The 25,777-nt window shown below is 38.2% G+C and overlaps 1 protein-coding gene across 1 annotated transcript in view; it reads left to right on the forward strand.

Moving 5' to 3' along the window:
* LOC122801294 (extracellular calcium-sensing receptor-like) overlaps window positions 1-25,777 on the forward strand; it is a 246,657-nt gene that overhangs the window by 62,934 nt on the left and 157,946 nt on the right. Inside the window, exons 4-6 of the mRNA XM_044070841.1 lie at window positions 12,352-13,191; window positions 13,282-13,300; window positions 15,131-15,234. Coding sequence (XP_043926776.1) covers window positions 12,352-13,191; window positions 13,282-13,300; window positions 15,131-15,234 — 963 coding nt within the window. The remainder of the gene's footprint in view (window positions 1-12,351; window positions 13,192-13,281; window positions 13,301-15,130; window positions 15,235-25,777) is intronic.

The following is a 25,777-nucleotide window of genomic DNA, read 5'->3' on the forward strand; positions in this document are numbered from 1 at the left end:
ACCAACTTTCTATTCCTTATCTTTGGATAACTTTTGTGGCATGGATGTCTTCTGGCATTATGTTTTGCTCTTTTCACTCCAACAAAACTGACTCCTTGATAATGGCACAAGTACTACTTATGTTCTGGGCTCTGTAAGACTTAGAAATTACCCTCTGTACTTTTGCAGGAAACCAAACTCCTGATGGATGCAACTGTGAAGAAATTAGACACTGTCATGTGTGCTAGCATGCCTGACTGAAGTTTTGTATATAATTTCAGATTGTCCTGTGTATTGTATGCCAGCATGACTAGCTATGATATTGCAAATAAGTTCTTACATGTTGATTTATGTTCTGTTAGAACAGAATAGTTTAAAGACATGAACAATGTCCTTTTTCCTTTCTAACTGTGCATGTTTGTGAAGAGAGATTCTAAAGGCAAACTGTCTCAGATTTAGCTGATCAGCGGATTATGTCATCGGAATGTTGACAGTCGCTATGTGCTACTGTCAGAAGCTGAAAGACAGGAAGGAACTTTTAGAAAACAGCTGTTGAATTTAAAAATATGAAATGAAAGTTAGAACTGGGACAGTTGACAATTAGACTAGTCTATAAAAGAGCCCGGTGAAGTCAGTTATCAGTTGTCAGTTACAAAAGTCAGTTGTCAGTTACAGTTGACAGTTGAACTGTGCAGTGGATACCCAAAAAGGACTCACCAAGAACTGTAAGCCTGCCTTTGCTCTGTTGTAGTAATTTAGTTTAAAATATTAGACAGTGTTCTTTAGTTTATTAGGAAATTATAACTGCTCAGTTAAGAGTATTTTTCTGAATGTTAGATCTCTGTCCTACGGTATTGATTTAATTTTCCTGGTAATTGAGTTCTGTTTATTTATTGGGAATTACTGTTTTATATTTTTAATCATTTTGCTCAATATTAAATATTTTCAATTAACTTACATTGTGGCTGGACAGTTAGTGTTTTTCTTTAGTCATTTGAGAGTCCTTATACTTGCCTTGATAACGTCCCAAGCCACTTTAAAAGCCTGGTTGCTTAGGTCATTTGCTACTATTTTTAATATCTGATTTTCATAATAGGATGTTCTTTTAGAAAGGCATGAAGACACTCTGATTGGTGGCAGCATTACTGTATTATTTTGGGGAAGGGGCACAGCTGGAAATCTGTGTTGGGCTTTCCCAGAAGTGTTTGAATACGTGAGATTTAATTTATTTAAGTGTGAGTGTTTCAGAGGTCTTAAACTGGGACACATTTCTCTGAAGTATATAATAAGGAGTTATATTTGGGGTGGACAAAAGTATATAGTCAAGTCTCAGGGTATACTGCATGTTCCTGTTGTGCTCTTAGGGGAAAAGTGTGAAATATTACTCCTGTTTAAGTGATAGACTCACACTGGAGTCAGTAGTGAGGACTGAAGCCTCTTAGATACTGACCTAAGATAGTAAGGGATGTCACATTAATTGGTGGGAGTTTGGTGGGATATTAACAGGACATCACAACAACCAGTGAAATGAGGCATGCAGCAAACCATTCCTCTTCCTCTAACTGAACTTGTGATATGTCTGGCAGTAAGTGCAGAGTTCTGATTCCAGCACTAAGAGTAGACTAGATACGCCACCCTCTGGAAGGATGTCACAAGAAAGCATAAAAGACCTTCTTATAAACAGTATCACTGCACCTAACTGATAGAGTTGCTACCTGTCTCATTTCCTGCAGAGAAGTCCTGAATTGGGTAGTTATGTCCTGAGTATGGGGGGGGGCATGAAAATGGTAAATGTATTAATACCTTACAAGAATTACAAAAAAAATATTTTCTGACTTTTCTCTAAATGCTCAAATGTCACACAAACATCTTTGATATTAAGTTTACATCATCTTAATATATAAAGTAATATAAACAGCAAACAAAGTTTACCATTTCAATACTGTGATGCTGCTTATGTAAACTTGTTAGAAGAGGTGGCAACTGATTTTGAAACCCTCACTGATCTAATTGCTTTATTTTGCTATGAAAGGAATGGCTACATTGGAAGCAGTTGTGAATCAGTGCGGGTTCTCTTCCAATCTGCAATAAAGACAGTGGAAAACAGTTTCACACAACTCTGCCTTTCTTATTGCAGCTGCCAAGCTCCTAACATCTGTAGAACTAATTGCCCACATAAGATTTTCAGCAGTATCTGACAGGGTGAACTACAGATTTCTCTTTGTCTGTGGTATGTCATGCAGGGTGAGACAAATTCCTTTGTAAAATATGTGAGAAGCTAAGCTTAAAAAAGTGAGTGAACTGTCCCTTCCTTTGATTCCAAGGCAAGGAAATTAAAGTCTGAAAAAGTACAAGCAGGTTTCTGGTACCTATATAATACTGGAACCATACTGTAGGGAGAAAAAACAAACTAAGGGTTGAGATAAACTGTAGGAGAAGGTAGAGTTTTCCTTTAATGAAAAAAACACTACTCCTATGAACAAAGGTCCAATAACTGAGCCCAGTGGCTTGACGCAAATACACCTCTAAAAACTGGCATCAGCCATGAGGCTCTCTATCAAACATAGGACACCCATAGTTGTGAAAACCACATCACTGGAAAAAGTATGACTACAAAAGAGAAACAGCAAGTCTTGAAACTCATTGTATGGTATGTTTACAGATGAGCTTCACCCAATGTATCCTCAGTGCTATAGGTGCCCCCCATACACCTGCTTTATATATATATATATATATATATATATATATATATATATATATATATATATATATATATATATATCTGGGTCTAGGACTATTCACTGAAAGCACATTTCACTGGAACACATTTGACTGTGCACAATTCACTGAAAGCTCATTTCACTAAAAATACAATTCACTGAAAGTTATATATGGCCTTTTCCCCACTGTAGTACAACACTGGAGTTAGAATATATAGTAAAGGGGGTGTGGGGGGCACCGCCTCCACATTGGGGGGTGTGGTGGGCATAGCCCCCCACCTATTTTAAATGTTTTGAACTATACACATGGATACTTGCAATTTCAATAAATTACTCTTTTCTAAACTTAATATATATCCAAACTATGTGGGGGGCTATGCCCCCCACAACCCCCAATGTGGAGGGCGGTGCCCCCCACACCCCCCTTACTATATATACTAACTCCAGGGTCACAATACAGTGGGGAAAAGGCCATATATAACTTTCAGTGAAATGTGTTTCAGTGAATTGAGTTTTCAGTGAATTGAGCTATCAGTGATTTGTGCTTTCACTGAATAGTCCTAGACCCATATATCTATACATATATATATATATATATATATATATATATATATATATACATTAATTCTGAGAAAACTGCACCTCCAATGTGCACTTATAGGGGAGGATGAACACCAATCCAGGAAGGAGACAAGGGTACAGCAAGGGTTAGAAGTTAAGTTGGACACCCTGGCAGTTACAGAAGAGGAAGGAGAATTGATACAAGTTATCGCCCACTAGACCCAATAAGAGAGGAAGAGGATGATAGACTGAAGTAAAGCAGACATGTTGGAGGGACAGAGGACATGCTGGAGGGACAGATTCATAACCCAGAGGCTCCATTCACTCTGGAATAAAATCCCAGTCCAGGTTAGGCAGAGTCCCTCATTGACTCTCTTCAAGAGGAATCTTGATGAGTGGATGGGAGATCGTAGGTTTACCCCGGGTATCACTTCTGTGTCACTGTTAGACAGAGGCACAGTATACTAACCTCGAAAAAGGGCATAGCAAAATAAATTTAAAATGGGTGGCGAAAGCCAAACACATTCTGGCTAGGCTTATAAATGCCCTAGGGCAGATAGCCTAGTATGAACCTATGAACCTATAAAGGAGTGAGAGTAGGAGGAAGAGGGAAGTACATGCGGCTTATGTTCAGAAATCCTTGCAAAGGCATGCCAGAACGTATACTAATAAAGGAGTAGTTGCCCTAGCATCCTTGTTCTGACATATTTCAGCAAAAGACACCTCTGTGCCAGTAACTTGATCACCAAGTCACAACTTTATTTAGCAATACAAACTGGACTGAACGTCTGAGGCTAGGACCAGTTTTGTTATAGAAGTCCTACAGGTAGCTGAATGTTAACTATGGTACACCTCGGCAAAAAAAAAAGCTTTTTAACTTTTGCTTGTAATTGGAAAATGTACCATCAAAGCAGTATACAGTTCAGGGTGTTTCTCATTTGGTAGTACTTTCTTTCTCACTGGAAGCCAAAGAAATTGTTTATTTATTTATTTTTTTAGTAGCTCCTCCACTTGCATCTCCCATCATGCTTGAGAAAACACTCAAGAGGAATACCAACAGGAACTTGTTTAAACTTGAGAGACAGAGCTCTATATATATATATATATATATATATATATATATATATATATATATATATATGTATGTATAGAGAGAGAGAGAGGACAAACTTAATATTATCAGGGACTATAGTAAAGTACATTAAAGCAATCCTTGCCTCTGCCCTAGCCCAGTAGTTCAGCTGACTTATAAATCCAGCTAGTTAAGCAACAGTTGTTGAGAGTGTGAGGAAAGATGCTTTTCTTTTTCAGTACTGGCTGGTAGCCACATATGGCCATTGGAAGGATTTGACAAAGGCATAGTTGATTCTATTTGCTTTACCTAAAATGTTTTACTGGTAGATCATAGGAGTAAAGCTTATGGTCTCTGTGGAGTATTTGACTGCATATTTTAAAACTGCTCTTAGCCCCCAATACTTTTCTGTTACTCATTATAGAAAATGGCTTTGATTTGATTTCATAGTTTTGCTCTGTTCTTCATAAAACTAAGAAAAACAAGCAGTCAGTAATATATAAATCCAAGAAAATACTATACAGGAAACAACTAGGATAAATACTCCACCAAGGTACAATAAAGTCATAAAAATCCACAAGAAATGGCTACCTGTAGGACTTCTATAACAAAACGGGTCCTAGCCTCAGACATTCAGTCCAGTTTGTATTGCATTCCACAAAGAAATGGTGAAGTAACCAAGGCACAGAATGTGATTTTTGCATATACATTGATTGCATCCAGCACACTTGCTCGATGGATTCCAGTCTTCGCTTCCCTTCCATTCCGCCATTTAAACGAGCTGTTGAAGACATCGCTAAAGGAATGCTGATAGCTGGAGGAGCGTTAGATTTAGTTCTCGCTCCTAAATTCCTCACCTCTTCAAAACTCTCTATAGTTTGAAACTCAGATTTAATGGAAGGGGTTACGCTGATAATATGACCACAGGAATCCTGGATGCATCTACTTCATGGAGAGATAGTATAGGTAAGCCATATTTTTCAATGCCCAATAATGATAGAACAGGTTATGCTCAACATAAAAATGAATCTGTTAGATTCTCTACTTATTCTACCAGCGATGTGAATATAATAACCAGTGTGATAAAAAAGAACTGGAATATATTAACACAGATTCCAGAAAACAAACAAGTCGTAGGGGAAAATCCAAGTTTTATATTTAAGAACAGGAAATCTTTGAAAAGGATGCTATGCTATCCACATCATAATAAGGGTCAAGATATGGCAGGAGTAAAAGGGACTGTTCCTTGTGGTGGATGCAATCAATGTATATACATAAATCATGAAAATGTATTTACACATCCAGACACTAAGCGAATATATGATTTTAGTGTAGCAGCCAATTATAACACAAACCATGTGGTCTACTTGGCTGTCTGTCAGAAATGCTCTGCATTTTATGTGGGCAAGACTGACAGACAGCTAAGATTTAGAATTAGGGAACACTTATTAAATATTAGGAATGGTGTTGCCACTAATGCGTTAGCCAAACATGTGTCCTCTGAAGGCAATGACCATAATTTTATGTTCTCAATTATTGAGAGAATTATTCCTAATGAGAGAGGCGGTAATATAAGGAACCATACAGAGACCTCTGAAACTAGGTAGATTATCAGATTAAGAGCTAATTAACGAAAGGGCCTTAATGATAGAATACCCTTGAAACCAGTTCTGAAGAATAAGAGGTTGTTCAAATGAAATTAAATTATTTTAATGAAAGACAGAGAAACATATTATATATATTTTAATTGCTTTTAACTAATGCATTTTATGTTACAATGTTTATTACGTATCTATACTTGAATTTTTTTCCAGTATGACTTTGTACATATTGCAGAATGACTGGTTTTACTTTAAGTACTAATTACTTCAAGCATTAATTGGTTTGATTTGATTGGTTTGAATACTGTTTAAATATAGTTGGGTAGGAAGTGTTTGAAGTTCTGAATAAGTGATATGTGTATCATGAAAGCGCTTACCTGAGTGAATAAATTTACCTTAGATTTTACCTATGTTTTATTTATTTATTCTTGGACTGTGTTTAAACTAGGACATTTTGTGCCTTGGTGACTTCACCATTTCTTTGTGGGGTAATATATAAATGTTTTGTTAAAAGAACAGAAAAAGTAACTTCATATGATAATAGATCAAATGCAGAAATTAAAATGCATCACAAGTTTAACATTGAAAGTATGAAGCTTGAAAAATGTAATTATTTGAAGTATTATGTGTAGTTTAGCAATTTTAAATATCTTTTGTGTACAGCCTTTGTAAAGAGCCAGAATTCTGTGAAGCTATATTGCAACTGCTTGACCAGGATTCCTTTTCTTCTCATATTCCTTTGTCTCTCTTCCTAGAGCTACCCTCTCTATTATGGATAAACTTTAATAAAGGTACTTCCTGGAAGACAAAGTTTAATTCATAAATGGAATCACACACATGGCACATGATTCACCCAGCATGCCATGCAGCACCATGAATGAGACAGTGAGCAGCTTATTATACCATTCATTTGAATAGGACACTGAGCAATGTAGGGTGTTCAGGAGGAAGGTTGGTGCAGCTGCATGGTAAGTAGGCAGCACAGCAGCATATGCACCTTCCAGTGACAGTTCTAATACTATTTCAATAACAGAGGCACAGGGAGAGGAGGGCGCACAGTCTACGGTGATCCCTACATGTGACCTGCTCTGTTAACACTTGAAAAAGAGGCATAAATGGAAAAAATATATACTGAAAAGTGGACTGTATACCCTGCAATCAAGAAAGGCATTAGAGTAAAACAACATACAGATGTGGTTTGAACTGAAATACCTTGTGTATTCAAAATTTATAAACCACAGCTAATTTTTGTAGTATTATTTATGCCAGTGGGGTTGGAGTGGGGATAAAAAATGAATATAGTTGCATAGTTTCCATACATACAGATGTAAAGCTAAAAGTCCTGTGGTTACCCTCTAAGGCCCATGGGAGTCTTTCACATCTGGATTAGAAGTATCACTGCGAACCCCTTTTCTTTTGTGCACTTCTATTTACTGGTGCCACATTAGCTTTCATGGTGAAGCAAAGGTATTCTTCTTGTCCATCCACTAGGGAGCAAAGTTGCTTGCTGGAGAATTTTCCAGCAGGTTAGGTTTGGTCAAAGAAAGAAAGAAGCCTGGAGAAAATTCATTTCTCATCAGTCCTTTATTCAGTGCAGTTAGGCAGATGAGTGCTTTCTGAGACAGTGTTCAACTGAGCTGTAATTTATCATGAGCAATGTAAAGCTGCCAGTAATCTTAACTATGCTCCCTGGGTATGCCTCAATTATGGGACAGGCCAAGGGGTGTAACACTTGGGAATTTAGGACTGCCCTTCATCCTTAACTCTTAATGTGCTGGTATAATGCCCAAAATGCTAAAGTAACATAAAGAAAATCATGTATTGTTTTATTACACATATCAGACCTAGTACAATGTGTAATTATTGTTACTCATAACTCATTTATAAGACTTAAGCAGTATGATACAGTAGTCAGCAGTTTTTCAGTCCATCTGGATATTTGGGAATTATATGCATATTAAAAAACACATTTGCCAGTATTTCATTTTCAATAAATCAGTAAGTTGTAAAAGTAGCATGTTTTTAATGAGGCCTACAGTAAACATCAAAAAGTGATTTTGTTACAGAGGTGCTTTCATCAGATCTGCCTATCTTGATAGGAGGGTGTATTCCAAGGAATGATAATGAACCCATTAAAATGCAAATATAAAAAATAAACATGAAAAGCCAAACAAAAAAAAACCCACCAAAGACCAAATACTTAAGACCAAAGCATTATATTGGAAGTGGTGTCTCTAGGTTTACCAAAACGGTGGTCTAAAGCTGTATCTGGGTTGTGTTTGCCATTTCTGCAAATGTACCTACCTAGCTGTTTGAAGGCCTTAGAGCCAAGCTGTGGCAGCATTTAAATAAAGAGCTTTGCGAGATCTTAGATGCCTGGGATCGGGATTGAAGTGGTGGATTATTGGGCCAGAGACACTACTTAGCAGATGGGGAATAAAAAGTAGGACTAGAGACAGGTGGTAGTTAAATGTTGAGAAAAAGCATGGGTACAGAACCAAATAATACAGAACAAAATAAAATATAGTATATAGGAGGTGAGGTATCTTGTTCTGCAAACAAACCATTAACTATATCAGGAGATTCACGCTAGTATTAACTAAGTTGAATTAATAATAATAATAATCATCATCATAAAGAGAAAAGACAAAAGAAACAATAAGAAGTGAGACAATCAAAAGTTGAAAATTAGAAAGTAAAAGACTGACTCAGTATCTTATTACCTTGTGAGTCCATATACCTGAGGTCCTGGAAAGCAGAATGACAATTGCACATTAAGCTTATTACCCATTGAGTCCATATCAACCTAAAGTCATGGGGAACTTAGGGATCCAGAAATGTGTTATAGTTAAATGGTATAAATGATGGTTCAGTTTTCTTAGATTTAGTATGCAGTTAATAGATACTGTTGTGTTCAGGCCAGGTGGCTTGGAGCCTGATTTGCCATTCGTGTTCCATTTTTCTAGTCTGTTATTGGTCTTGGTCTTGTCTTCACATGGATCTCTGGTTAGCTGTTCGATGATGAAGAAGGAAAACTTGCAGTGGCCTGGCTTATCCTTCACATGCTTTGCTAAAGTGCTGTTGGGTGAGTCCTGTATGATGTCTGTGTAATGCCTTGCAATCTGATTTGTAAGTTTTTTTATAGTTTTGCCAATGTAAAAAAACTGGCATTTGTGGCACTGTGCTCTATAGTTGCCATTATTTAGTAAATTCAGTCTTCATTGATTTGCCACAAAAATCCAGAAAAACATAAATTTTATGAGGAGCAGACCAAAAATATAAAGCAAAAATCTTGACATTCTGTGAAAATCTGGCCAGTTGAGAGGTATGGCCCTAGTCCCCTCTCACCCTGCAGCAGCCTTACAAGCTCTGCAATCACTGCCTGTTGGAGGTGCATGCAAATCCTCCAAACATGCACAACCTCCTGACTAAGCTGTATGCTACTTATTTCCAGTATGGAGCTCGCTGGGCTCTTAATGCTGTCTTTGCCATGAGCTGAGGCTGCCTCCCACTCCCCAGTTGGCACTGGCCACTCACTCCCATCATCCTCTCATCCTGTCCCTCCATTAAACATTCCTTTAATCAAATATGGGTTGTCAGGGACACAGTAAGCTTCTCTCCTTACCACTGGGACAGATATATGAAGATATATAGTGTTGACCATAAAGGACATGCTAAGTCTCTAATATTCTAATGTGAATTTCATGTCATTATTCTTTCTTTCATACACATTCTGATTTATATGTCATTAAGGCTTTGCATGTAGTGACTCACATCACTGTTCTGCCTTATTACTCATTATTGGAGTAGGTGAAGCCCATACATGCTTTTTGGTGATGCTATACACAGCTACTGTGCTACAGCAATATTTGCAGAGTGATTGCCATTGGTGTACTTGTATGTATGTGCAGTTATGTGTTTATTTCTCTGTGTACACCCATGTGTGAGGTCTACACATGCACACACATTCTGTGATTCTGTACATGTATGTATCACATACACATGAATGCATTGTTGGGGTATATACATATATGTGTGAACACACACACATGTGTATGTGCATACATATGCATGCTGTATGGGTGGCTTGTACATACAGTGCTAGAAATAAAACTGCCAGCTACAGTAACTGTTGCAATATCAAACCAGTGACCTATATGAGTAGCAGTTCTCTGTAACTGCATTACAAAGCAATTGCAGATGACAGCTCTACTACATATTGCAGTCACTGAATTGCATTGTTGTTCTTTCTCTGTGAAGTTTGTGTAACCATTTTCCATTGTGTCAGTCTAATCAAAGCACTGAATCATATCCAAATAAATAAGGGCAATTCAGTATTACATTCTTTCTGATCATTTTCTAATGCCTTTTTTGACTATTGCATGGACAAGTATGTACCTCTCTTCCCTGTTATGTACAGTTTTCAACTGTCAGTGAATGGTAACTTGTTGTGGGTGCATGAACATACTCTTCAGCTCCTCAGCTGTTTTGAATGACTTACTAGATTATATTAAGAGTCAGCTTTCATCAGACAAATAACTAGAACCTGCACTTGAATTGTATATCCTTTTGTAGTTTTTTAAGGGAAACCATCAATTTACGTTTACTTATTAACATGCATTTATTGTTTACTTATTTTTCATCGCTGTAGAAAATGGTAATACAGAATATCTTTCAACAGTTAATTAACTGGTATTCTATGCTGACAAAGTGAATCTTTGCTATCTTCCAATTGTCTGTTCATTTTAATGTCCTGCATTCTCAGCTGACTTTGATGACCAAAAATAAGAACATTTAACATGTAAGCTTTCACTAATGCAGATGTAGTAAAATCCTTATTATTTGCTACAAGTATCATGGATGCATCTCCCTGTTAGAAATACTAAGAGCTGATTGCTCTAAAAAAGCAATTGTATCATACCTCTCAACTGTCCAGATTTTTGCAGAATATCCAGATTTTTGCCTCATATTTTGATATGTTTTTTTTTCATAAAGTTGTGGTTTTCTGGCAAACCACTGGCAAATCATAGCCTTCAGAAAATTCATGTCAATACAAAACCTGTTATTCTAACAACTTTTGGATTATAAGACCAATATATAAAAAGTGTCCCTATTTTTGAGCCTTTGTACTCCCATTTGTCCAGCTTTCTTGCTCTAAGAGGTTGAAAGGTATGTATGTACATTTACCAGGTCTGATGGACATGCTTATGCCAACCCCAGGCTCAAGCCAGCTGATGAGTAGATTGAGGACATTGATGTAGTGTCACATTGCAGGGGAGTGTGTCTTAACCCCTGTCACCATGCAGCAGTCTTGCAAGCTCTGCTGTAGCTACCTTTGGGAGGTGCATGCTTGCTTCCACAACTGTGTATCCTCTAAATCAAGTTGTATGCTGCTTGGATTGGGTCTTAATGCTGTTATTGCAGTGAGGCCCAGGAAGCCTCCATCTCCCAATGATGGGCAAGCTGGCATTGGCCACTTACTCCTGTCCTCCCTCCCTGCCTGCATCCAGCATCTGTGCTGTCAGTGAAACATGGGTCATCTGGGACACTGTAAGGGCTTTATCCCTCTGTGCCATGGGGACAAAATCAAAATATTCTTGAATATTAAACACACCGTTGATCAAAAACAGCTGGAGATGTGCAATTATTTTCAATTTGAGGTGATTGATCAGAAATCCACATGTGCAACTGAATATATATTGCTGTCTTTTCACAAATGCTGTCAAAGCATCTTAAGATGATATTCCACAGTCATTCACCATCCCATCCTTGGTGGTATGCCTTCCAGGCTGTTATTCCTATTCAGCAAGTTCCTGGCTCTGCCACTAGTAAAAATTGTAGGTTTGTGGCATTCTGCCATGCCATAATGAATCTAAAGAGAATAAAATGGCAGAGAGAACATATATTGCTTCTTCATGAGGCATTAACTCTAATAGTAGATATTAGACCTCACTCATGTCTTCGAAGTAATTCTCACCTTCTTTCTCCAGTTTTTACTTTCAGAGGTGGGTATATCTGTGTTTATTTTTGTGCTGTGTTGAAAGAATGATTAGGTTGCTTGCTGTGTGGGTGTGAGATTATCCATTTAACTTGTTCCAGATGTGCTTTTGCTGAGGGCTGAGAATGAAAGTTCTGCAGATACTATGGGGTAACAACCTGATCAGTATAATATTGTCATAGAGTCAGAACTGATACAGGCAATGACATGAGGAAAATTCCTGAAAGGTAATATGGATTTGTTACTACTGGGGAATAATGATGCAGAATGTACAAACTAGGAAGCTGTTATTATCAGGGTGGGGATGGATAATATGATGTCTGATATTTTTATAATTTTGTATTCTAATGCAATGATTTGAATTAGTATGATAATGAATGAATTTCTACAGCATTTTTGACATAACTTTGTATTTAATAGATCAGTCATGGAGCGGTACTTTCTAGCCTGAGCAATAAGAAGGAATTCCCTTCATTTTCACGAACTGTACCAAATTTCAGCTTTTCTATCCTGGGAAATGCACATGTGGCAGTGTACTTTAGCTGGACCTGGGTAGGAATCTTAGCATCAGATGATGAAATTGGTCAAATGGGCAGCAAAGAGCTAAAAAGAGTTTTGAATAGCGAAGGAGCATGCATAAGTTTTTTAGAAACATTTCCTAAAAATAATCCAAATAAAGTCCTGGAAATTGTTGATGTACTGAAGAGGTCAACTGCTAAAGTAGTTTTTGTCTATGTCAGTAAGAGAACATTAGTTCCAATTATGCAACAACTTGCAATGCACAATGTAACAGATAAAGTTTGGATAACTGAACATGCATGCACAGTTTCTGGAGAGATCGTCAACAAAGAAATGCTGGAAACAATGAATGGTACAATTGGAATTGCAGCTCACACAAGACACATCTCAGGATTTTTAGACTACCTTTATAACCTCTACCCTTCTGTTAATATTGCTGATATTTTTATTAAATCATTTTGGGAAAAAGCATTTGGCTGCATATGGCCTAACAATGGAACAGAACTGCTTACTGAATCAAATATAACTGACAGTGAAACAATGTTTTGCTCAGGTCATGAGAGGATAGATGAATTGGATGCAACATTGTTTGACATATATTCATCCATACATTCTAGTCATGCTTATGATGCTGTGTATGCTATAGCCTATGCATTACATAACTTGGCCACATGCCACTTACAAATGAACCCTTTTGGGAATACCTCCTGCCCAAATATTCTCGACTTTCAGCCATGGCAGGTATGATTATAGTATTTTATAAATAAATCTTATTTTCTGATACAAGTTTACATTAGTACTGTTGTCTAATCTGTACATTTTATATTTAAGGAATATATGTTCATCAAAGGTTGGTCAATATGTCTGGCAGCTGGCACAGTGGTTAAGGTTACAAACTATAACTCCTGTGTTATAGGGTTTGATTCCTTCAGCCCTCATTTGCCTTCTGTGTGACTTTAAACAAGTTACTTACCCAGATATTAGCCTTGGGCTGCTTCTGAAAAAGGATTTGTGTTCAGTCAGCCTACCTGGTTAATAAATGGGATTTTCTTATCTGTAGCTGTTAATAAATGTCAGCTTAACATCTGATGCATTTGGCATACTTTTGAAAGCAAGAGTTAAAAACATATTAAGGTTGATTGCAAGGCATGTTAGTGGTACAGACAGCTGAGAGTATAGGAGGACATGTTCTGCTGCATGTCAAGATTTTTGCCACTTGGTCCTGGGGAGTACTAGCTGATTGCTTGGGGAGGTGAGGGTGAGAAAGAATCAGTCTTTCCTTTTGATGTACAATGATTTTCTATGTGATGTGTTGGAAAGTCCACTGCCTTGGGGGTTCATCCAAAAATTAGATCTGTTTAGGCGCTGGTGACAAGTTACTTTTGAGGCTTCATTTGATGTACCTTTGCAGGTGTATTTATAAACAGATCTTTTTTGAAGCGGTATCTTGCTACTCAGGGGGTGTGTGGAGTGTGGATTTCCTTGTGGGTACAACTGTGAATGCATCTATTTTGGTAGTGTAGTGTATTTGCACTGGTGGGTGTCTACATACAGATGGGAGATTGGAGTGTGTGCATGGTAGAGACAGAGATTGAGTGATTGGAATATGTATGGATTCTGGGTGGCTTCTGGTATGGCTTTGGTCATGCATTCTTGGTCATAGTCACGGTTTCCAGTTAGTGGTGCTGATGGTTTGAAGCTTCCTGGGTTTTCCTGATTTTTTTTTCTGTTGCACAAGTGTCAAAAGGAAGGACAGAAAAGAGGGGAGGAAAACGGGCTGTGTACCCAGGCGGTGCTCCATTAGAGCCACTTGGTGGCGTGGGTGTCCATCTTGAGAGGATGGGTGCTTGCTATGTGTTTATGGTGGAATAGACCTCCGTTGCAGGAGGTGGGTGTCCATCTTGTTGGTGGTTGAGTTGGATGCTTGCTGCTCCCTCCTGAGTTATTGGTGCTTGGTTTCTTTGTGCCATTAGCGGCTTTCTTTTCACTTTCCTGTGCCTGTCAGGGGGAGTTCTGTTCATGGGTTATGGTAAGGCCTGAGCTTTCTAGTTCAGGCACATGCATTGTTGGGGGTAGAGGGACCACAGCTGTTATGGGCATACCTCTCAACTGCACAGATTTTGCTGACTGTTCAGATTTGCTTCATATTTTAGTTCTATTTCCTCATAACATTGCAGCTTTCTGGTCAATCATTGGCAAATCATTGAGGTTTACATTCAAAGAATAATGACAGGCAATGGGGTTATGGACTTCATACACATAAGAGAATTCATGGTAGTGCAAGACCTGTCATTCTATCAGTTTTTTAGGTTTGTAGGAGCAATATTTAGGAAGTGTTCCTATTTTATGCTCTTGATCCCCCATTATTGATGGCTTTACCAGATTTTGCTATAAGAGGATAAGAGGTATGGGGGGAAGGGGGATTATGGTTCGGGCACAAAGAACAGGTTTATTGCTCAGATAGTTGAGTATGCACTATCACTGAACTAGTCTGGCAGTTGGTATAGTGGTTAAAGTTACGGACAGGAATTTCTATGGTACACTGTTTGAGTCCTCCGGGCAACTTATTTTTTTTCCACCAGGGCATTTGTATGATTGCTATTAATCTTTACTTAGGTACCCCTCTGGCATTACAATTTTCATAAGGACAATGTGCTTAATTTGTTTCTTTCTTTTGTAGAAAGTGGAGGTACAGAATTTGAGGCAAAGATGGTGAAAGTAGAGTTTGCATCAGCTGGTGAACTGAAGGAACTGGACTCAACAGGTGGTATATGCTGCTGTGGTGTATGTTCTGGACAATGGAGTGGAATGCAGTGAGGTCACAGGTAATGATACAATTTTAGGTGCTCATTTAGGCAAGTCAGAGTTTGTATGGTTCAGGGTTAGTGTGGGGACAGGTGTGGTTGAGGTACATCAGGGGCAAGGTGAAGCATGCATTTAGGTTTAATTATAGGAAGTTTGGGGTACTCCATAGGTGGGGTGGAGTTACAACAACTGAGGTGGGGTTAGTTTTTGGTATCTGGCCTAGTCAATGGTTTGCTAATCAAGCTCAGGGGTGAGGGGGGGATCTTTTAACCCCTTCACCTACCACTTTTATTTAAAAGAAAGGTCTGGAATGGGAGAGTATGTTGATAATTTTAATTAATTGATGTGGCTGGGGTTCAACATTTGATGGAATAAAGAAATGCAAACACTAAAGCCTTTGGAGGCTTTAGTGGCCTTGTGGCTAAAGACATGTGGCAATTGGGTTTTAAGCTTCATTAGGTGTTAGGTGTCATTGATTACATGGTGGTTCTGTTGGAGAAGAATACTGCCTGGGCCTTGCCAGTCTTGGCTTATTTTCTATCAATCTGACAGGCACAGTGTTTTTGGGTGGGGGATGCATGGTTGTGATATAATCAAAGGTGAAAATGGTCAATCAGTCACCGCGTGGGGATATGAAACATAAGGACATTTGACTTAGTTAATGGGGTGCAAGGGGAGGTATGTTTTGTGAATGGCGTGTAGGTGTTTGCACATTGGTTTGAAATGTGCAGGTATGTATTCAGCTGTGCAAGTGACTAATGGGGAAGAATGTTGGTTAATTTCAGTTCACAGCAGCCTGAATTGAGTATGCTACTTTTTGTGTTTCCTGGATTTGAGGGTAGATGGGGTAAAAGTAATTTTGGGGTGGAGAAAGGGGGTGTCCTTTCATGGCTTGAAGGGATGACCAGGGATGCATTTTCCAATTAACATACAGGTATTGCAACAACTGTTCATGCTATTTTCTGATTAAACAGTTGCCTATGAATTAAAAGATGGGTTTTCTTAGGGATTTTCTATTGCATCAAGGGTGGGAGGGGTCAATCTGCATGAATCTCCATCCCTTATGGAGGAAGGAAAACATTGTGGAAGGCTTGGTGGAGTTGTAATGGCATGTGGGTAGGTTATTGGATTCATCTGATAGTCTTTCATTTTGGCTGTGAGGTGGTGGCATATTATATGGATGAATTTTAAGAGTAGGTGAAGGGTTTAATGGAGCATTGTAGGTATATGGGTGTTTTGGAGATATGTGAGGAACAGGGTGTTCAGTAGTTAGGCAATAAGTTAGAAGGCTTATGCAAAATATTGTTCTGTTATTCCTAGCAGATACAGGCATGATTTGTTTTCTTTGTGAGGTGTGAAGGTAGCATGTGGTGAGAAAAGCTTTGGTGGAGAAATTCAAGGACAAGGTGTGGATTGAGGATGTCATTGAGCTCTTTGGGTTCCTGTAGTCTGCATGACGGACATATTACTCGGGTCATTTCTTTTGTGGGTTTGTGGCCTTTTGTTGAATGGGGAAGCATACATCACTGAGTGAAGTTTAATAAGTTGGTGTATGCTGATTTAGCATTGTTGTGAGTTGTTGGAGCAGTTTAATGGTATGGCTTTTTGGCAGGTGGATTGGATTGTTCAAGGGAATTTGTATTTAAATGTGGCAGGAGGTACTGGAATCATGGCATAATATGGAGGGGGATTGGTTTGTGGCTCACAGGAAAGCATGACTGGAGGACAGATGTTGAATATTTGGAATTAGTTTCAATTTGGCTAGTGTCAAAGGTTTAACAGAAGAAGTTGTGAGGGAAATGGGTTCATTTTCATTTAGAAAATATAGCAGTGGTACGGCTTACTGGTGCTGCTAGATGATGTGTGTCAGGTTGAGTTAGAAAGATCAAATGCTTGTACAGGAGTCCTGGGTAGCATTTTAAAGGAAGGTGTCTGGTAGGGCTTTGCTAGATTTGTTAAATTTGTGTTGCAGCTGCTTGGAGAGGAAGGAGTTAGGTGTGAAGGTCTGCTTTTGGGGATATCTGGTTCAGGAGTGGGAACAAGGTAAGGCAGTTCAGTTGGTTAAGGTGGATTTTAGCTGCAATTAGTACAGTTGCATGGGTGGTAGGGTTACATGACTTTACTAAATCTCAGATGGTGATTCATATGCTTGAAGGGATGGGGTAGGGTTAATAGTGTGAAAACTGACAGATGGCTATTGACAAGATAGGTTTTGTTGAAAGGATTGACTATGATAAATAGAGGTACATTGGGCTATGATCTGTGTGGCATTTGCTTTAAGGTTGTTTAGAAGTCAATAAGAGGGTGGTTGGTCAGCAAATGCTATGTTGGTCAGCAATTTTTTTTTTTGATAGATAATTGGGTATGGTTACTGGATTAGTATTAAATTAATATTTTAAGAAGGGAAATCTCTCATTTGGTCATTATTATATCCATTTGTTGGCAAAATGGGGTTGCACTGAAGCAGTATGGCAAGCAATTGGGCTTGCTTTGTTTCGGGTGGCATTGGGTTTCTAAAGTCCTGCTGGTACAGTTGGCATGCAACTATTTAGGAATAATTCAGAAGCTACTGTTAGGTAAGTGAGGATCTCTTTGATTTATGGAGGTTATATGAAGTTATGTTTATTACTTTGGTGTTGGAGCGGGGTCATCGGTATGTTAATTTAATCTACTTAGGCAACTGGCTGCTTTGGGTGTTTATGCTAGGGCTTTGGGGTGTTGATCCCAGTGATTAAGTTTGGTTCAAAGGAGATGAAATACACCTGCATGAACCTGGCTGTGACTTTTTTAATGTATGGTAGGGTTTTTGGAAGGTTTTGCTGAAGGTTTTGGAATGATGCAGGGGGAACAGCCTGGTCAGGCTGGTTGGTGGAGAAGAGGGCAGGCTTGTCCCTCTTCTGTTCCCTTCTGGTGTTATATGATTAATTCAATGAATTTGAAATGAAAGTGAGTGACTGGACACTGCTTGATAAGTAAAAGTAAGTTAGTGAAGGTAAGGAATCTGCTTACTTGGTTAGGGTGAGCGAGATCATGCTGCCCTAGTAAAAGGAGGTTGGATGTTAAATTCAATGAGTGGGGAATGAAAGTGAGTGATGGGACACTGCTCGATAAGTAAAAAGAAGCAAGCGGAGGTAAGGAAGCTGCTTATTTGGTTAGGGTGAGCAAGGTCACGCTGCTCTAGTAAACAGTTATATGGATGTTCATGTTGTGATTAATAAATAAGATATTGGACAATAAAGTTATGCTTATAAATGTTCAATAAAGTTCATCAAATGTCAGTTGGTGTGGTGTGTATATTGAAGGGGACCAGGACAAATGAGGTTTGGTAACAAACCAATTTGTCCAGGGACATCTTCAGGTGTGGGTCAGGTAGGAATAGTAATGGAAGTTAAGAGGGTAGTAGAAGAAAGTTAGTATGGTGGGGATGAAAAGGGTTAAATTGGGAAAATAGGAGGCTTGGGAAGAAATGAGATATGTTTAAGGAGGTGCTTAATGGGTTTTTATGTGAATGTAACTGGGTAAGGGTTTGCATTTTGGGATGAACTTGTTACCCACCCGTGCTCCCTATTTTTGGAACATTAGGGATTGTGTGGTTATTTTATAGGTTTGGGTAGGCAGGGAAGAGGGGCAGGCTTATCCCTCTTCTGTTCCCTCTCTGGTGTTGGATGTTTAATTCAATGAATTGGGAAATGAAAGTGATTGGATGTTGCTTGATAAGTAAAAGTAAATGAACAGAGATAAGGACTCTGCTTACTTAGTTAGGGTATGTGAGGTCTTGCTCTCCTAGTAAAAGGAGGTCATATATTTAATTCAATGAGTGAGGAATGGAAGTGATCAATGGGACACTGCTTGATAAGTAAAAAGAAGCAAGTGGAGGCAAGGACACTGCTTATTTGGTTAAGGTGAGCAAGGTCATGATGCCCTAGTAAACGGATTAATAAATTAGATATTGGTCAATAAAGTTATGCTTATGGAAGTTCAATAAAGGTTGTCAACTGTCATTTGGTGTGGTATGTTTATTGAAGGGGATCAGAACAAGTTAAACTTTAGGACGGACTGTGCTAATGTGTCACTTGCAAGGAGACTGGAGCATATCTTCTCCTAGTAACTTATCATACCTTAACACTACACACTTGAGTTCCAGACCTTGAAACAGTTTGGTCCTCCTGCTTTTATCACTCTTTCAGTCTATGGCCAGCATTTTCCAACCTATAACATAGCTTTTCGGGGTCTACTTCATATGACCTAAATTTTATTTGACTGAAATTCATTTGACTGCGACCAAAACAGTGAAAGTTCAAAAGACTGAAAACTTATTTGACTGAAACTCATAACACTGACACATTAAAGTAAAAGGTATATGCCCTTTTCCTCACTGTAGTGCGATCCTGGAGTTAGTATATATAGTTGGGGTGGGGTGGGGGGCACATTCCCCCACACTGGGAGGTGTGGGGGCGAAGCCCCCCACATAGTTTAGGTAAACATTGTTTTCTGCAAAGAGTTATTCATTGCAGTTATAAATATCCATGTGTATGGTTTAAAATGTATAAAGTATGCGGGGGGCTTCGCCCCACACACCCCCCAATGTGGGAGGCTATGCCCCCCACACCCCCCAACTATATATACTAACTCCAGGATCGCACTACAGTGGGGAAAAGGGCATATACCTTTTACTTTAATGTGTCAGTGTTATGAGTTTCAGTCAAATGAGTTTTCAGTCTTTTAAACTTTCATTGTTTTGGTCTCAGTCAAATGAATTTCAGTCAAATGAAATTTATGTCATATGAAGTAGACCCAGCTTTTCGTTAATTCACTAAGTCATTAATTCACTATCTATATTCACATTACCTGTTGAGGGTCAGAAGAATCCACCATCTATTTTGTCAAATAGCAAGACAACATGAGGATCAGCCATACAGATGACCCAAGTCAAGTGCAGTTCCAAGGAACAATTTCTGTGCCAGTACACCTACCCACATCTTTGAGATTTGGTAAGAAACCAGAAACCCAGAGAAAACCCACGCAGCCCAAGGAAAACAATCCCCACATTCCAACTCATCAAGACCCATAAGGGTCATTGGGTTCTTCACTGGACCAATATTAATGTTGCAGTCTTGGTGGTTACTTATACAGCATTAAAATAAAAGAAATACATAAATAAAAAAACCCAGAAGATACTTTATCTTGTATTATATATTACATTCATTATTCAGTGACTGAGTGGGTAACTTTCATTATGAACTTGTTATTTATTTGTTTGGTTGCTTGTCTTTGTAGATTGGGTGGATGACCAGGTCCTGGGTCCCAGTGCAGCTATGACCAGGGTGCCAAGGACTGTTAAAATACAGTATACTGTTGCTGAGACAATTAGAACACAAAACTGTCATATAATGCTAGCATTTGTACAGATTACGTATATTGCTAATTCTATCTGCTATATAGTACTAAGTTGGTAACAAACTATACATTTATGAAAAAGTTTAAAAAAAAAGAACACCTACTGAACACGTAATAATAAACACTTCTGGAGTAATAAATACAACTAGCATTAAGAGTGAGAAGGAGGAAAGAAGACAAAGGAAGAGCAGAGGCTGAAACTGAAGTATTAAGATGAAAACAATATAACTAGGAAGGAGGTGAAATGAAGAATGCTAATAGCAAACTATTTAATTTTAGAAGTGGTTTACAATCCTATCATTTTAGCTGTGGGCAGTTAGCTCTTACAGCTTGTTTGGCATACCATTTCTTACAAATATTGCTCTTCGCACCAATATCATTTTTGCTCTTATTGTAGCCTGTACAGAGATGATTTCTGACCACTTGCAGTATACATGCACTGGATGAGTCCCAACTCACATCTCATTGTCTCAACAAACAATATTATCATTGTGTTTCTGGGTCTTCCCAGAGACGATACCATGCTGATACTGATTAGTTCCATTTGGCATTCATTGCAGATCCTGGTTAAGTCTTCAAAGTCTTTTCACATGGCTATAATAAAATTCACTGCACTTGTAGTAGCATTCACTGCACATAGTTAGGTGTAATAAAATTCAGCATGCATAGATAACTGTAGTAACATTTATTACACATAGCTATAGGAACACTCACTATACAAAGATAACTGCTATAACATTCAATGTACATAGATAGTCGTAGCATTCGCTGTACATAGAGCTGCAGCAATATTCATTTCACATAGTGATGGTAACATTCATTGCATAGGTGACACATAGATGACTGCCTTCTTATAGCAGAAATTGACCCTAGAATCTTTATTTACAGGTAATTAATTTGTCTGTGACACCACTGGGTCATTTCTAATTTCTCTTTGCATAGTTATCTTGTATAACCACACAACAGCTGAAAGGTATTAGACATCTGCTGGACCCATTGTTCATTCCTTATGATCTTGATAGGGAAATTACATCATTTCAATAACATTACCCTGCTGTCTTATCTTTTTGAACTTAGTTTCAGTCCAGTATTCCCCAAAAAGCAGGGACCAAAACAGTCTCCTGTGTGCACTTAAGATGAGCACCCAATTTCTTGGGTTAAGAACATTTAACACTGACTTGCGATTTATATTCAGTAACTATTAGTTAAACATCTGTAGTCCACCAGCCAGGATAAGGACTCTTCTCTTGGAGCATGATGCCATTTTGCTTTATTTAATTTTTTTCAATAAATGGTATAAGGGTCCCTGAATTCCTTTTAGAAGTGTGAACCACATAAATGCATATCCAACAACTTCAAATAACAAACAGCAGTTGTCCAGTGACTGCAGTGAGGGTTGAAATTCTATACAACATTAAAGGGGGTTGTGGGGGAGGGGGTGATTACACCCAGCCTGCAGTGACATGGGCAGATGCACTCTCATACCCCTGTTCATACTGCTCAATCTCTTAGTGCAAGAAATCTGGCAAATCTAAAATTAATGGTTGGAAAAAGGCCCCAAAATAGGGACAGATTTTAAATATCCTTCATATAAACTTAGAAAGTTTCTAGAATAACATGATTTGTTTTAACAAGCATTTTTTGAAGAATGTGCAGCCTGAAATTCAAATGTATGTCATTAGTTAATGATTTCACTCCACAGTGATTTGACAGAAAACCACAAATTTTATGAGGATCAGACCAAGAATATGAGGGAAAAAAGTCTGGGCATTCTCCCAACATCTGGCCAGTTAAGAAACATACAACTCTGTTGCTTATATCTGTTAATTGTAATACCACGGTATATCAGAGAAGGAGTAATATTCCAAGGTACCACAGACTTAGACATAGTAGTCTCTGTCTTCCATTCAAACATGTATTCTTGCTGTACTGAAAATCCTCAAAATTTCAGGAGGAACTCAGCTCCCAGCAGCATCTAAGAGTTTATGCCATGGAACAGCATCAGTCCCATAAAAAGAAACATCACATCTCAGCTTAATAGCCAAACATGGACCATACTGGGTAAGCACCTTATCTGATGTAATACATTTTTTGTTTGAAAAGTTGCTCTCTGTCCTCCGTTCATTTATAATATAGACACTTGCTGAGGTAACATCATTAATGGGAATAATTTTGCTGTATGGTTCTTTAGAAACAAGGGGTAACTAATTATTCAACAGTCCTAAATTAGAAGTTTGAGATGTGACAGTTTATTTTTAAATGTTTTTATTAAATTATCCCTTAAGACATGGGAAACATACATTAATAGAAAAGAAAACAAACCATATTGACACTTTTTTGATCTACATACATTATACATCACATATGTTTTCCTTTTTTATAACTGCCATCAGTCCAACATTACATACATTCCTGCCTTTCCTTAAACCTTACTTCCCCTCCTGTTGAACATTATTCTACCTGTATTATTCACACCAATTCCATTTATTTCTATGTAATTTGCTCATTTCCTTTTCTAAAGATACCCCTTCCAGTTTTTTATCTATTTTCCAAAATTCTTTGCTTTAAATAGTCAGGTTAGACTTTGATTTACATTTCCTAGTAACTGTTTTCTTGGCAGCCAACAGAATTAGACTTAATAAGGCCTTACTATGTCCAGGCAATTCAGACCCTCTGTTCCAACTCAAAAGAACCATTTCTTTAGTTGCAGCCATTTATTCCCCAGAATATGCTTCACCTCAAAAAGAATATGCTTCACCTCAAAAAATCTAGATCCATCAGAGCCACAAGGGCGGGAGACTTAAACCTCGACACGGCTATTAATAGGACGTGCTGGAGGGATAGATTCATCACCCAAAGACTCCCTATGCTGTGGAATAAAATCCCGGTATATGTGAGGCAGAGCACCTCGCTGGCCTTGTTCAAGAGAAATCTTGACCAATGGATGGGAGATCGCAGATATACCCCAGGGATTACCTCAGTGTCACTGCTCAACAGAGGCACAGCAAAATAATGGGTATAGTTCCCCATACTAAAGGGGTGGCGTAAGCCACAAAACTATGGGCTAGGCTTGTAAATGCCCTCGGGCAGATAGCCTAGTATGAACCTATGAACCTATGAACCTATAAGTATTTTTGTCAGAGTACTCTGCAAAGAACTTTTAAAATCTACCATCTCATTACAGTTCCAAAAAGCATGTTCCTTGCTGACTCTTTCTTCTCCATCTCACCTCCAACGTTTGTTGTCTACCTGAGAAAAAAATATTAAAAGTCTACTTGAGTTATAAAAATACCTATGCAAACACTTCCAAACAAAAACCCTAAACCTTCTAGACTGTTTTGCATACTTGGAAGCCATAAATATGTTGCCCCATTGTTCCCTTGTGAACTGCTTTTCCAGTCTCTCTTCCCAGTCTCTTGTAATCTCCTCAAATTGATTTGTATAGTTATTCTACAATATTGTATTACTAATTTGGCCTATAAATTATCCCAAACATCAGCTTAATTCTAGATTTGGCTAAAAACTCTACCAGAAAAGTTCTTTCACTTAGGTCTTTCCCATCCCTTTCTCTTTGCATGTACTCTGATATCAATCCCTAGTAGGGAAGGTAGTCTCTAACCAACAATCCACACTTTTTAGTCTCATCCCACTCTATTACCTTCCATTTACAGTTATTTGTTCCCAATAGCTTGGTTTTATGCAATAAATTCCAGCCCCCTCTTTTCTATTTTCTGTACCTCTGTTTGCAGTCATCCTTATTGGCACAATCTCCATTCTCCATTCCTGTGTTGGTTTAGTTCTAAGAATATTTTATGAATATTCTGTATGGCTGTCATGATTCTCCTTAAGGATCTGCATCCAAAATCCCACTCTCTCCTTATTTCTTGAACCCCTCCATTTCATCATCATCCCTTTCTACTTTGAATTATAGCCTTGTACTTGTTTTATGAGTATAAGCCTTAACTTTGTAGCTCTAAAATAACTCTTCAAATCAGGTAATCCAAAACCACCATGATGTTTTTGGAGGATAATCTCACCCCCCCCAATAAATTCCTTCAACTATTTATTAGTTATTGTCCACAACTTTTCCTCTGGTTGATAAAAACATGACCTGTATAAAAAACTAAAGGGATGAAAAACATTTTCTTTCCTTGTACTTTACTCAATGGCATACCTAACATATCTGACACTCGGAACAGAAACTTTTCTTAACACCCCCACACAGAGATTTGTTTCTAACATCTCTTAGTAATAATCATGAAATGAAACAATATAATGGCCAGCAAGGGGTAAGCTAGGAGCAGTGATCAAATCCCCAAAAGACCCAGCCATCCTACAGTAAGGTTTGTCCCAAACAAATAACTAGTGCCAGAATCATGGACTGAAGCTAAGTGTCAAAAATGCATTATCATCTCCTTTGAAAAGTTGAGTGTGAAACTGACAACACACCCCTAACAGCTGACCCAGTAGTTTGGGATTTGGTAATTTATGTGAACAGTTGACCCCAAATTCTATTAGGGACAGATCAAGATGAAGCAAACGTAAGGACATTCTGCAAAATCAAGAACAGTTTCAACTTGGAATTACAAATACAGCACCCAGAGAGAGAGAGAGAGAGAGAGAGAGAGAGAGAGAGAGAGACAGTCAGGAAAGACTGCAGCATATTTCATGCAAATGCACACTTGTCATGTAAAGGCAGACTATAATCTAACCAAACAATATGAGATTAACTTGCAGACCAAATATATTAGGCAGGTACAAGAACATTCTATAAAACTGAGGACAGTAAGAAATGTGTTTCTTACAATATTCCAATTTATTTCACACAAATGCACACTAACCATTAATGCCCTACTTTAAAACTGAGGGCCAATTATTTCATCAACAACATAGCTAGTCACCTCCTTCCAAGAAAAATAAATAAATATTCCATTTATTTCACATAAAGGCACACTAATCAGCTCTTAGTACCAGACTTTAAGCTGAGCAAACAAAGAAGATAAGTTTCCATAGCACAGCTAGCCATCCCAATCCAAACAATTTACATGTATTTCACACAAATGCACACTACCTAGCCTTTAAAATAATACAAAAAGGACAAAGTTACTATCAACCCCAAAAAGCA

Source organism: Protopterus annectens, chromosome 4.part1 (assembly GCF_019279795.1).
Source record: "Protopterus annectens isolate FY-2018-M chromosome 4.part1, PAN1.0, whole genome shotgun sequence".
NCBI lineage: Eukaryota > Metazoa > Chordata > Ceratodontiformes > Protopteridae > Protopterus > Protopterus annectens.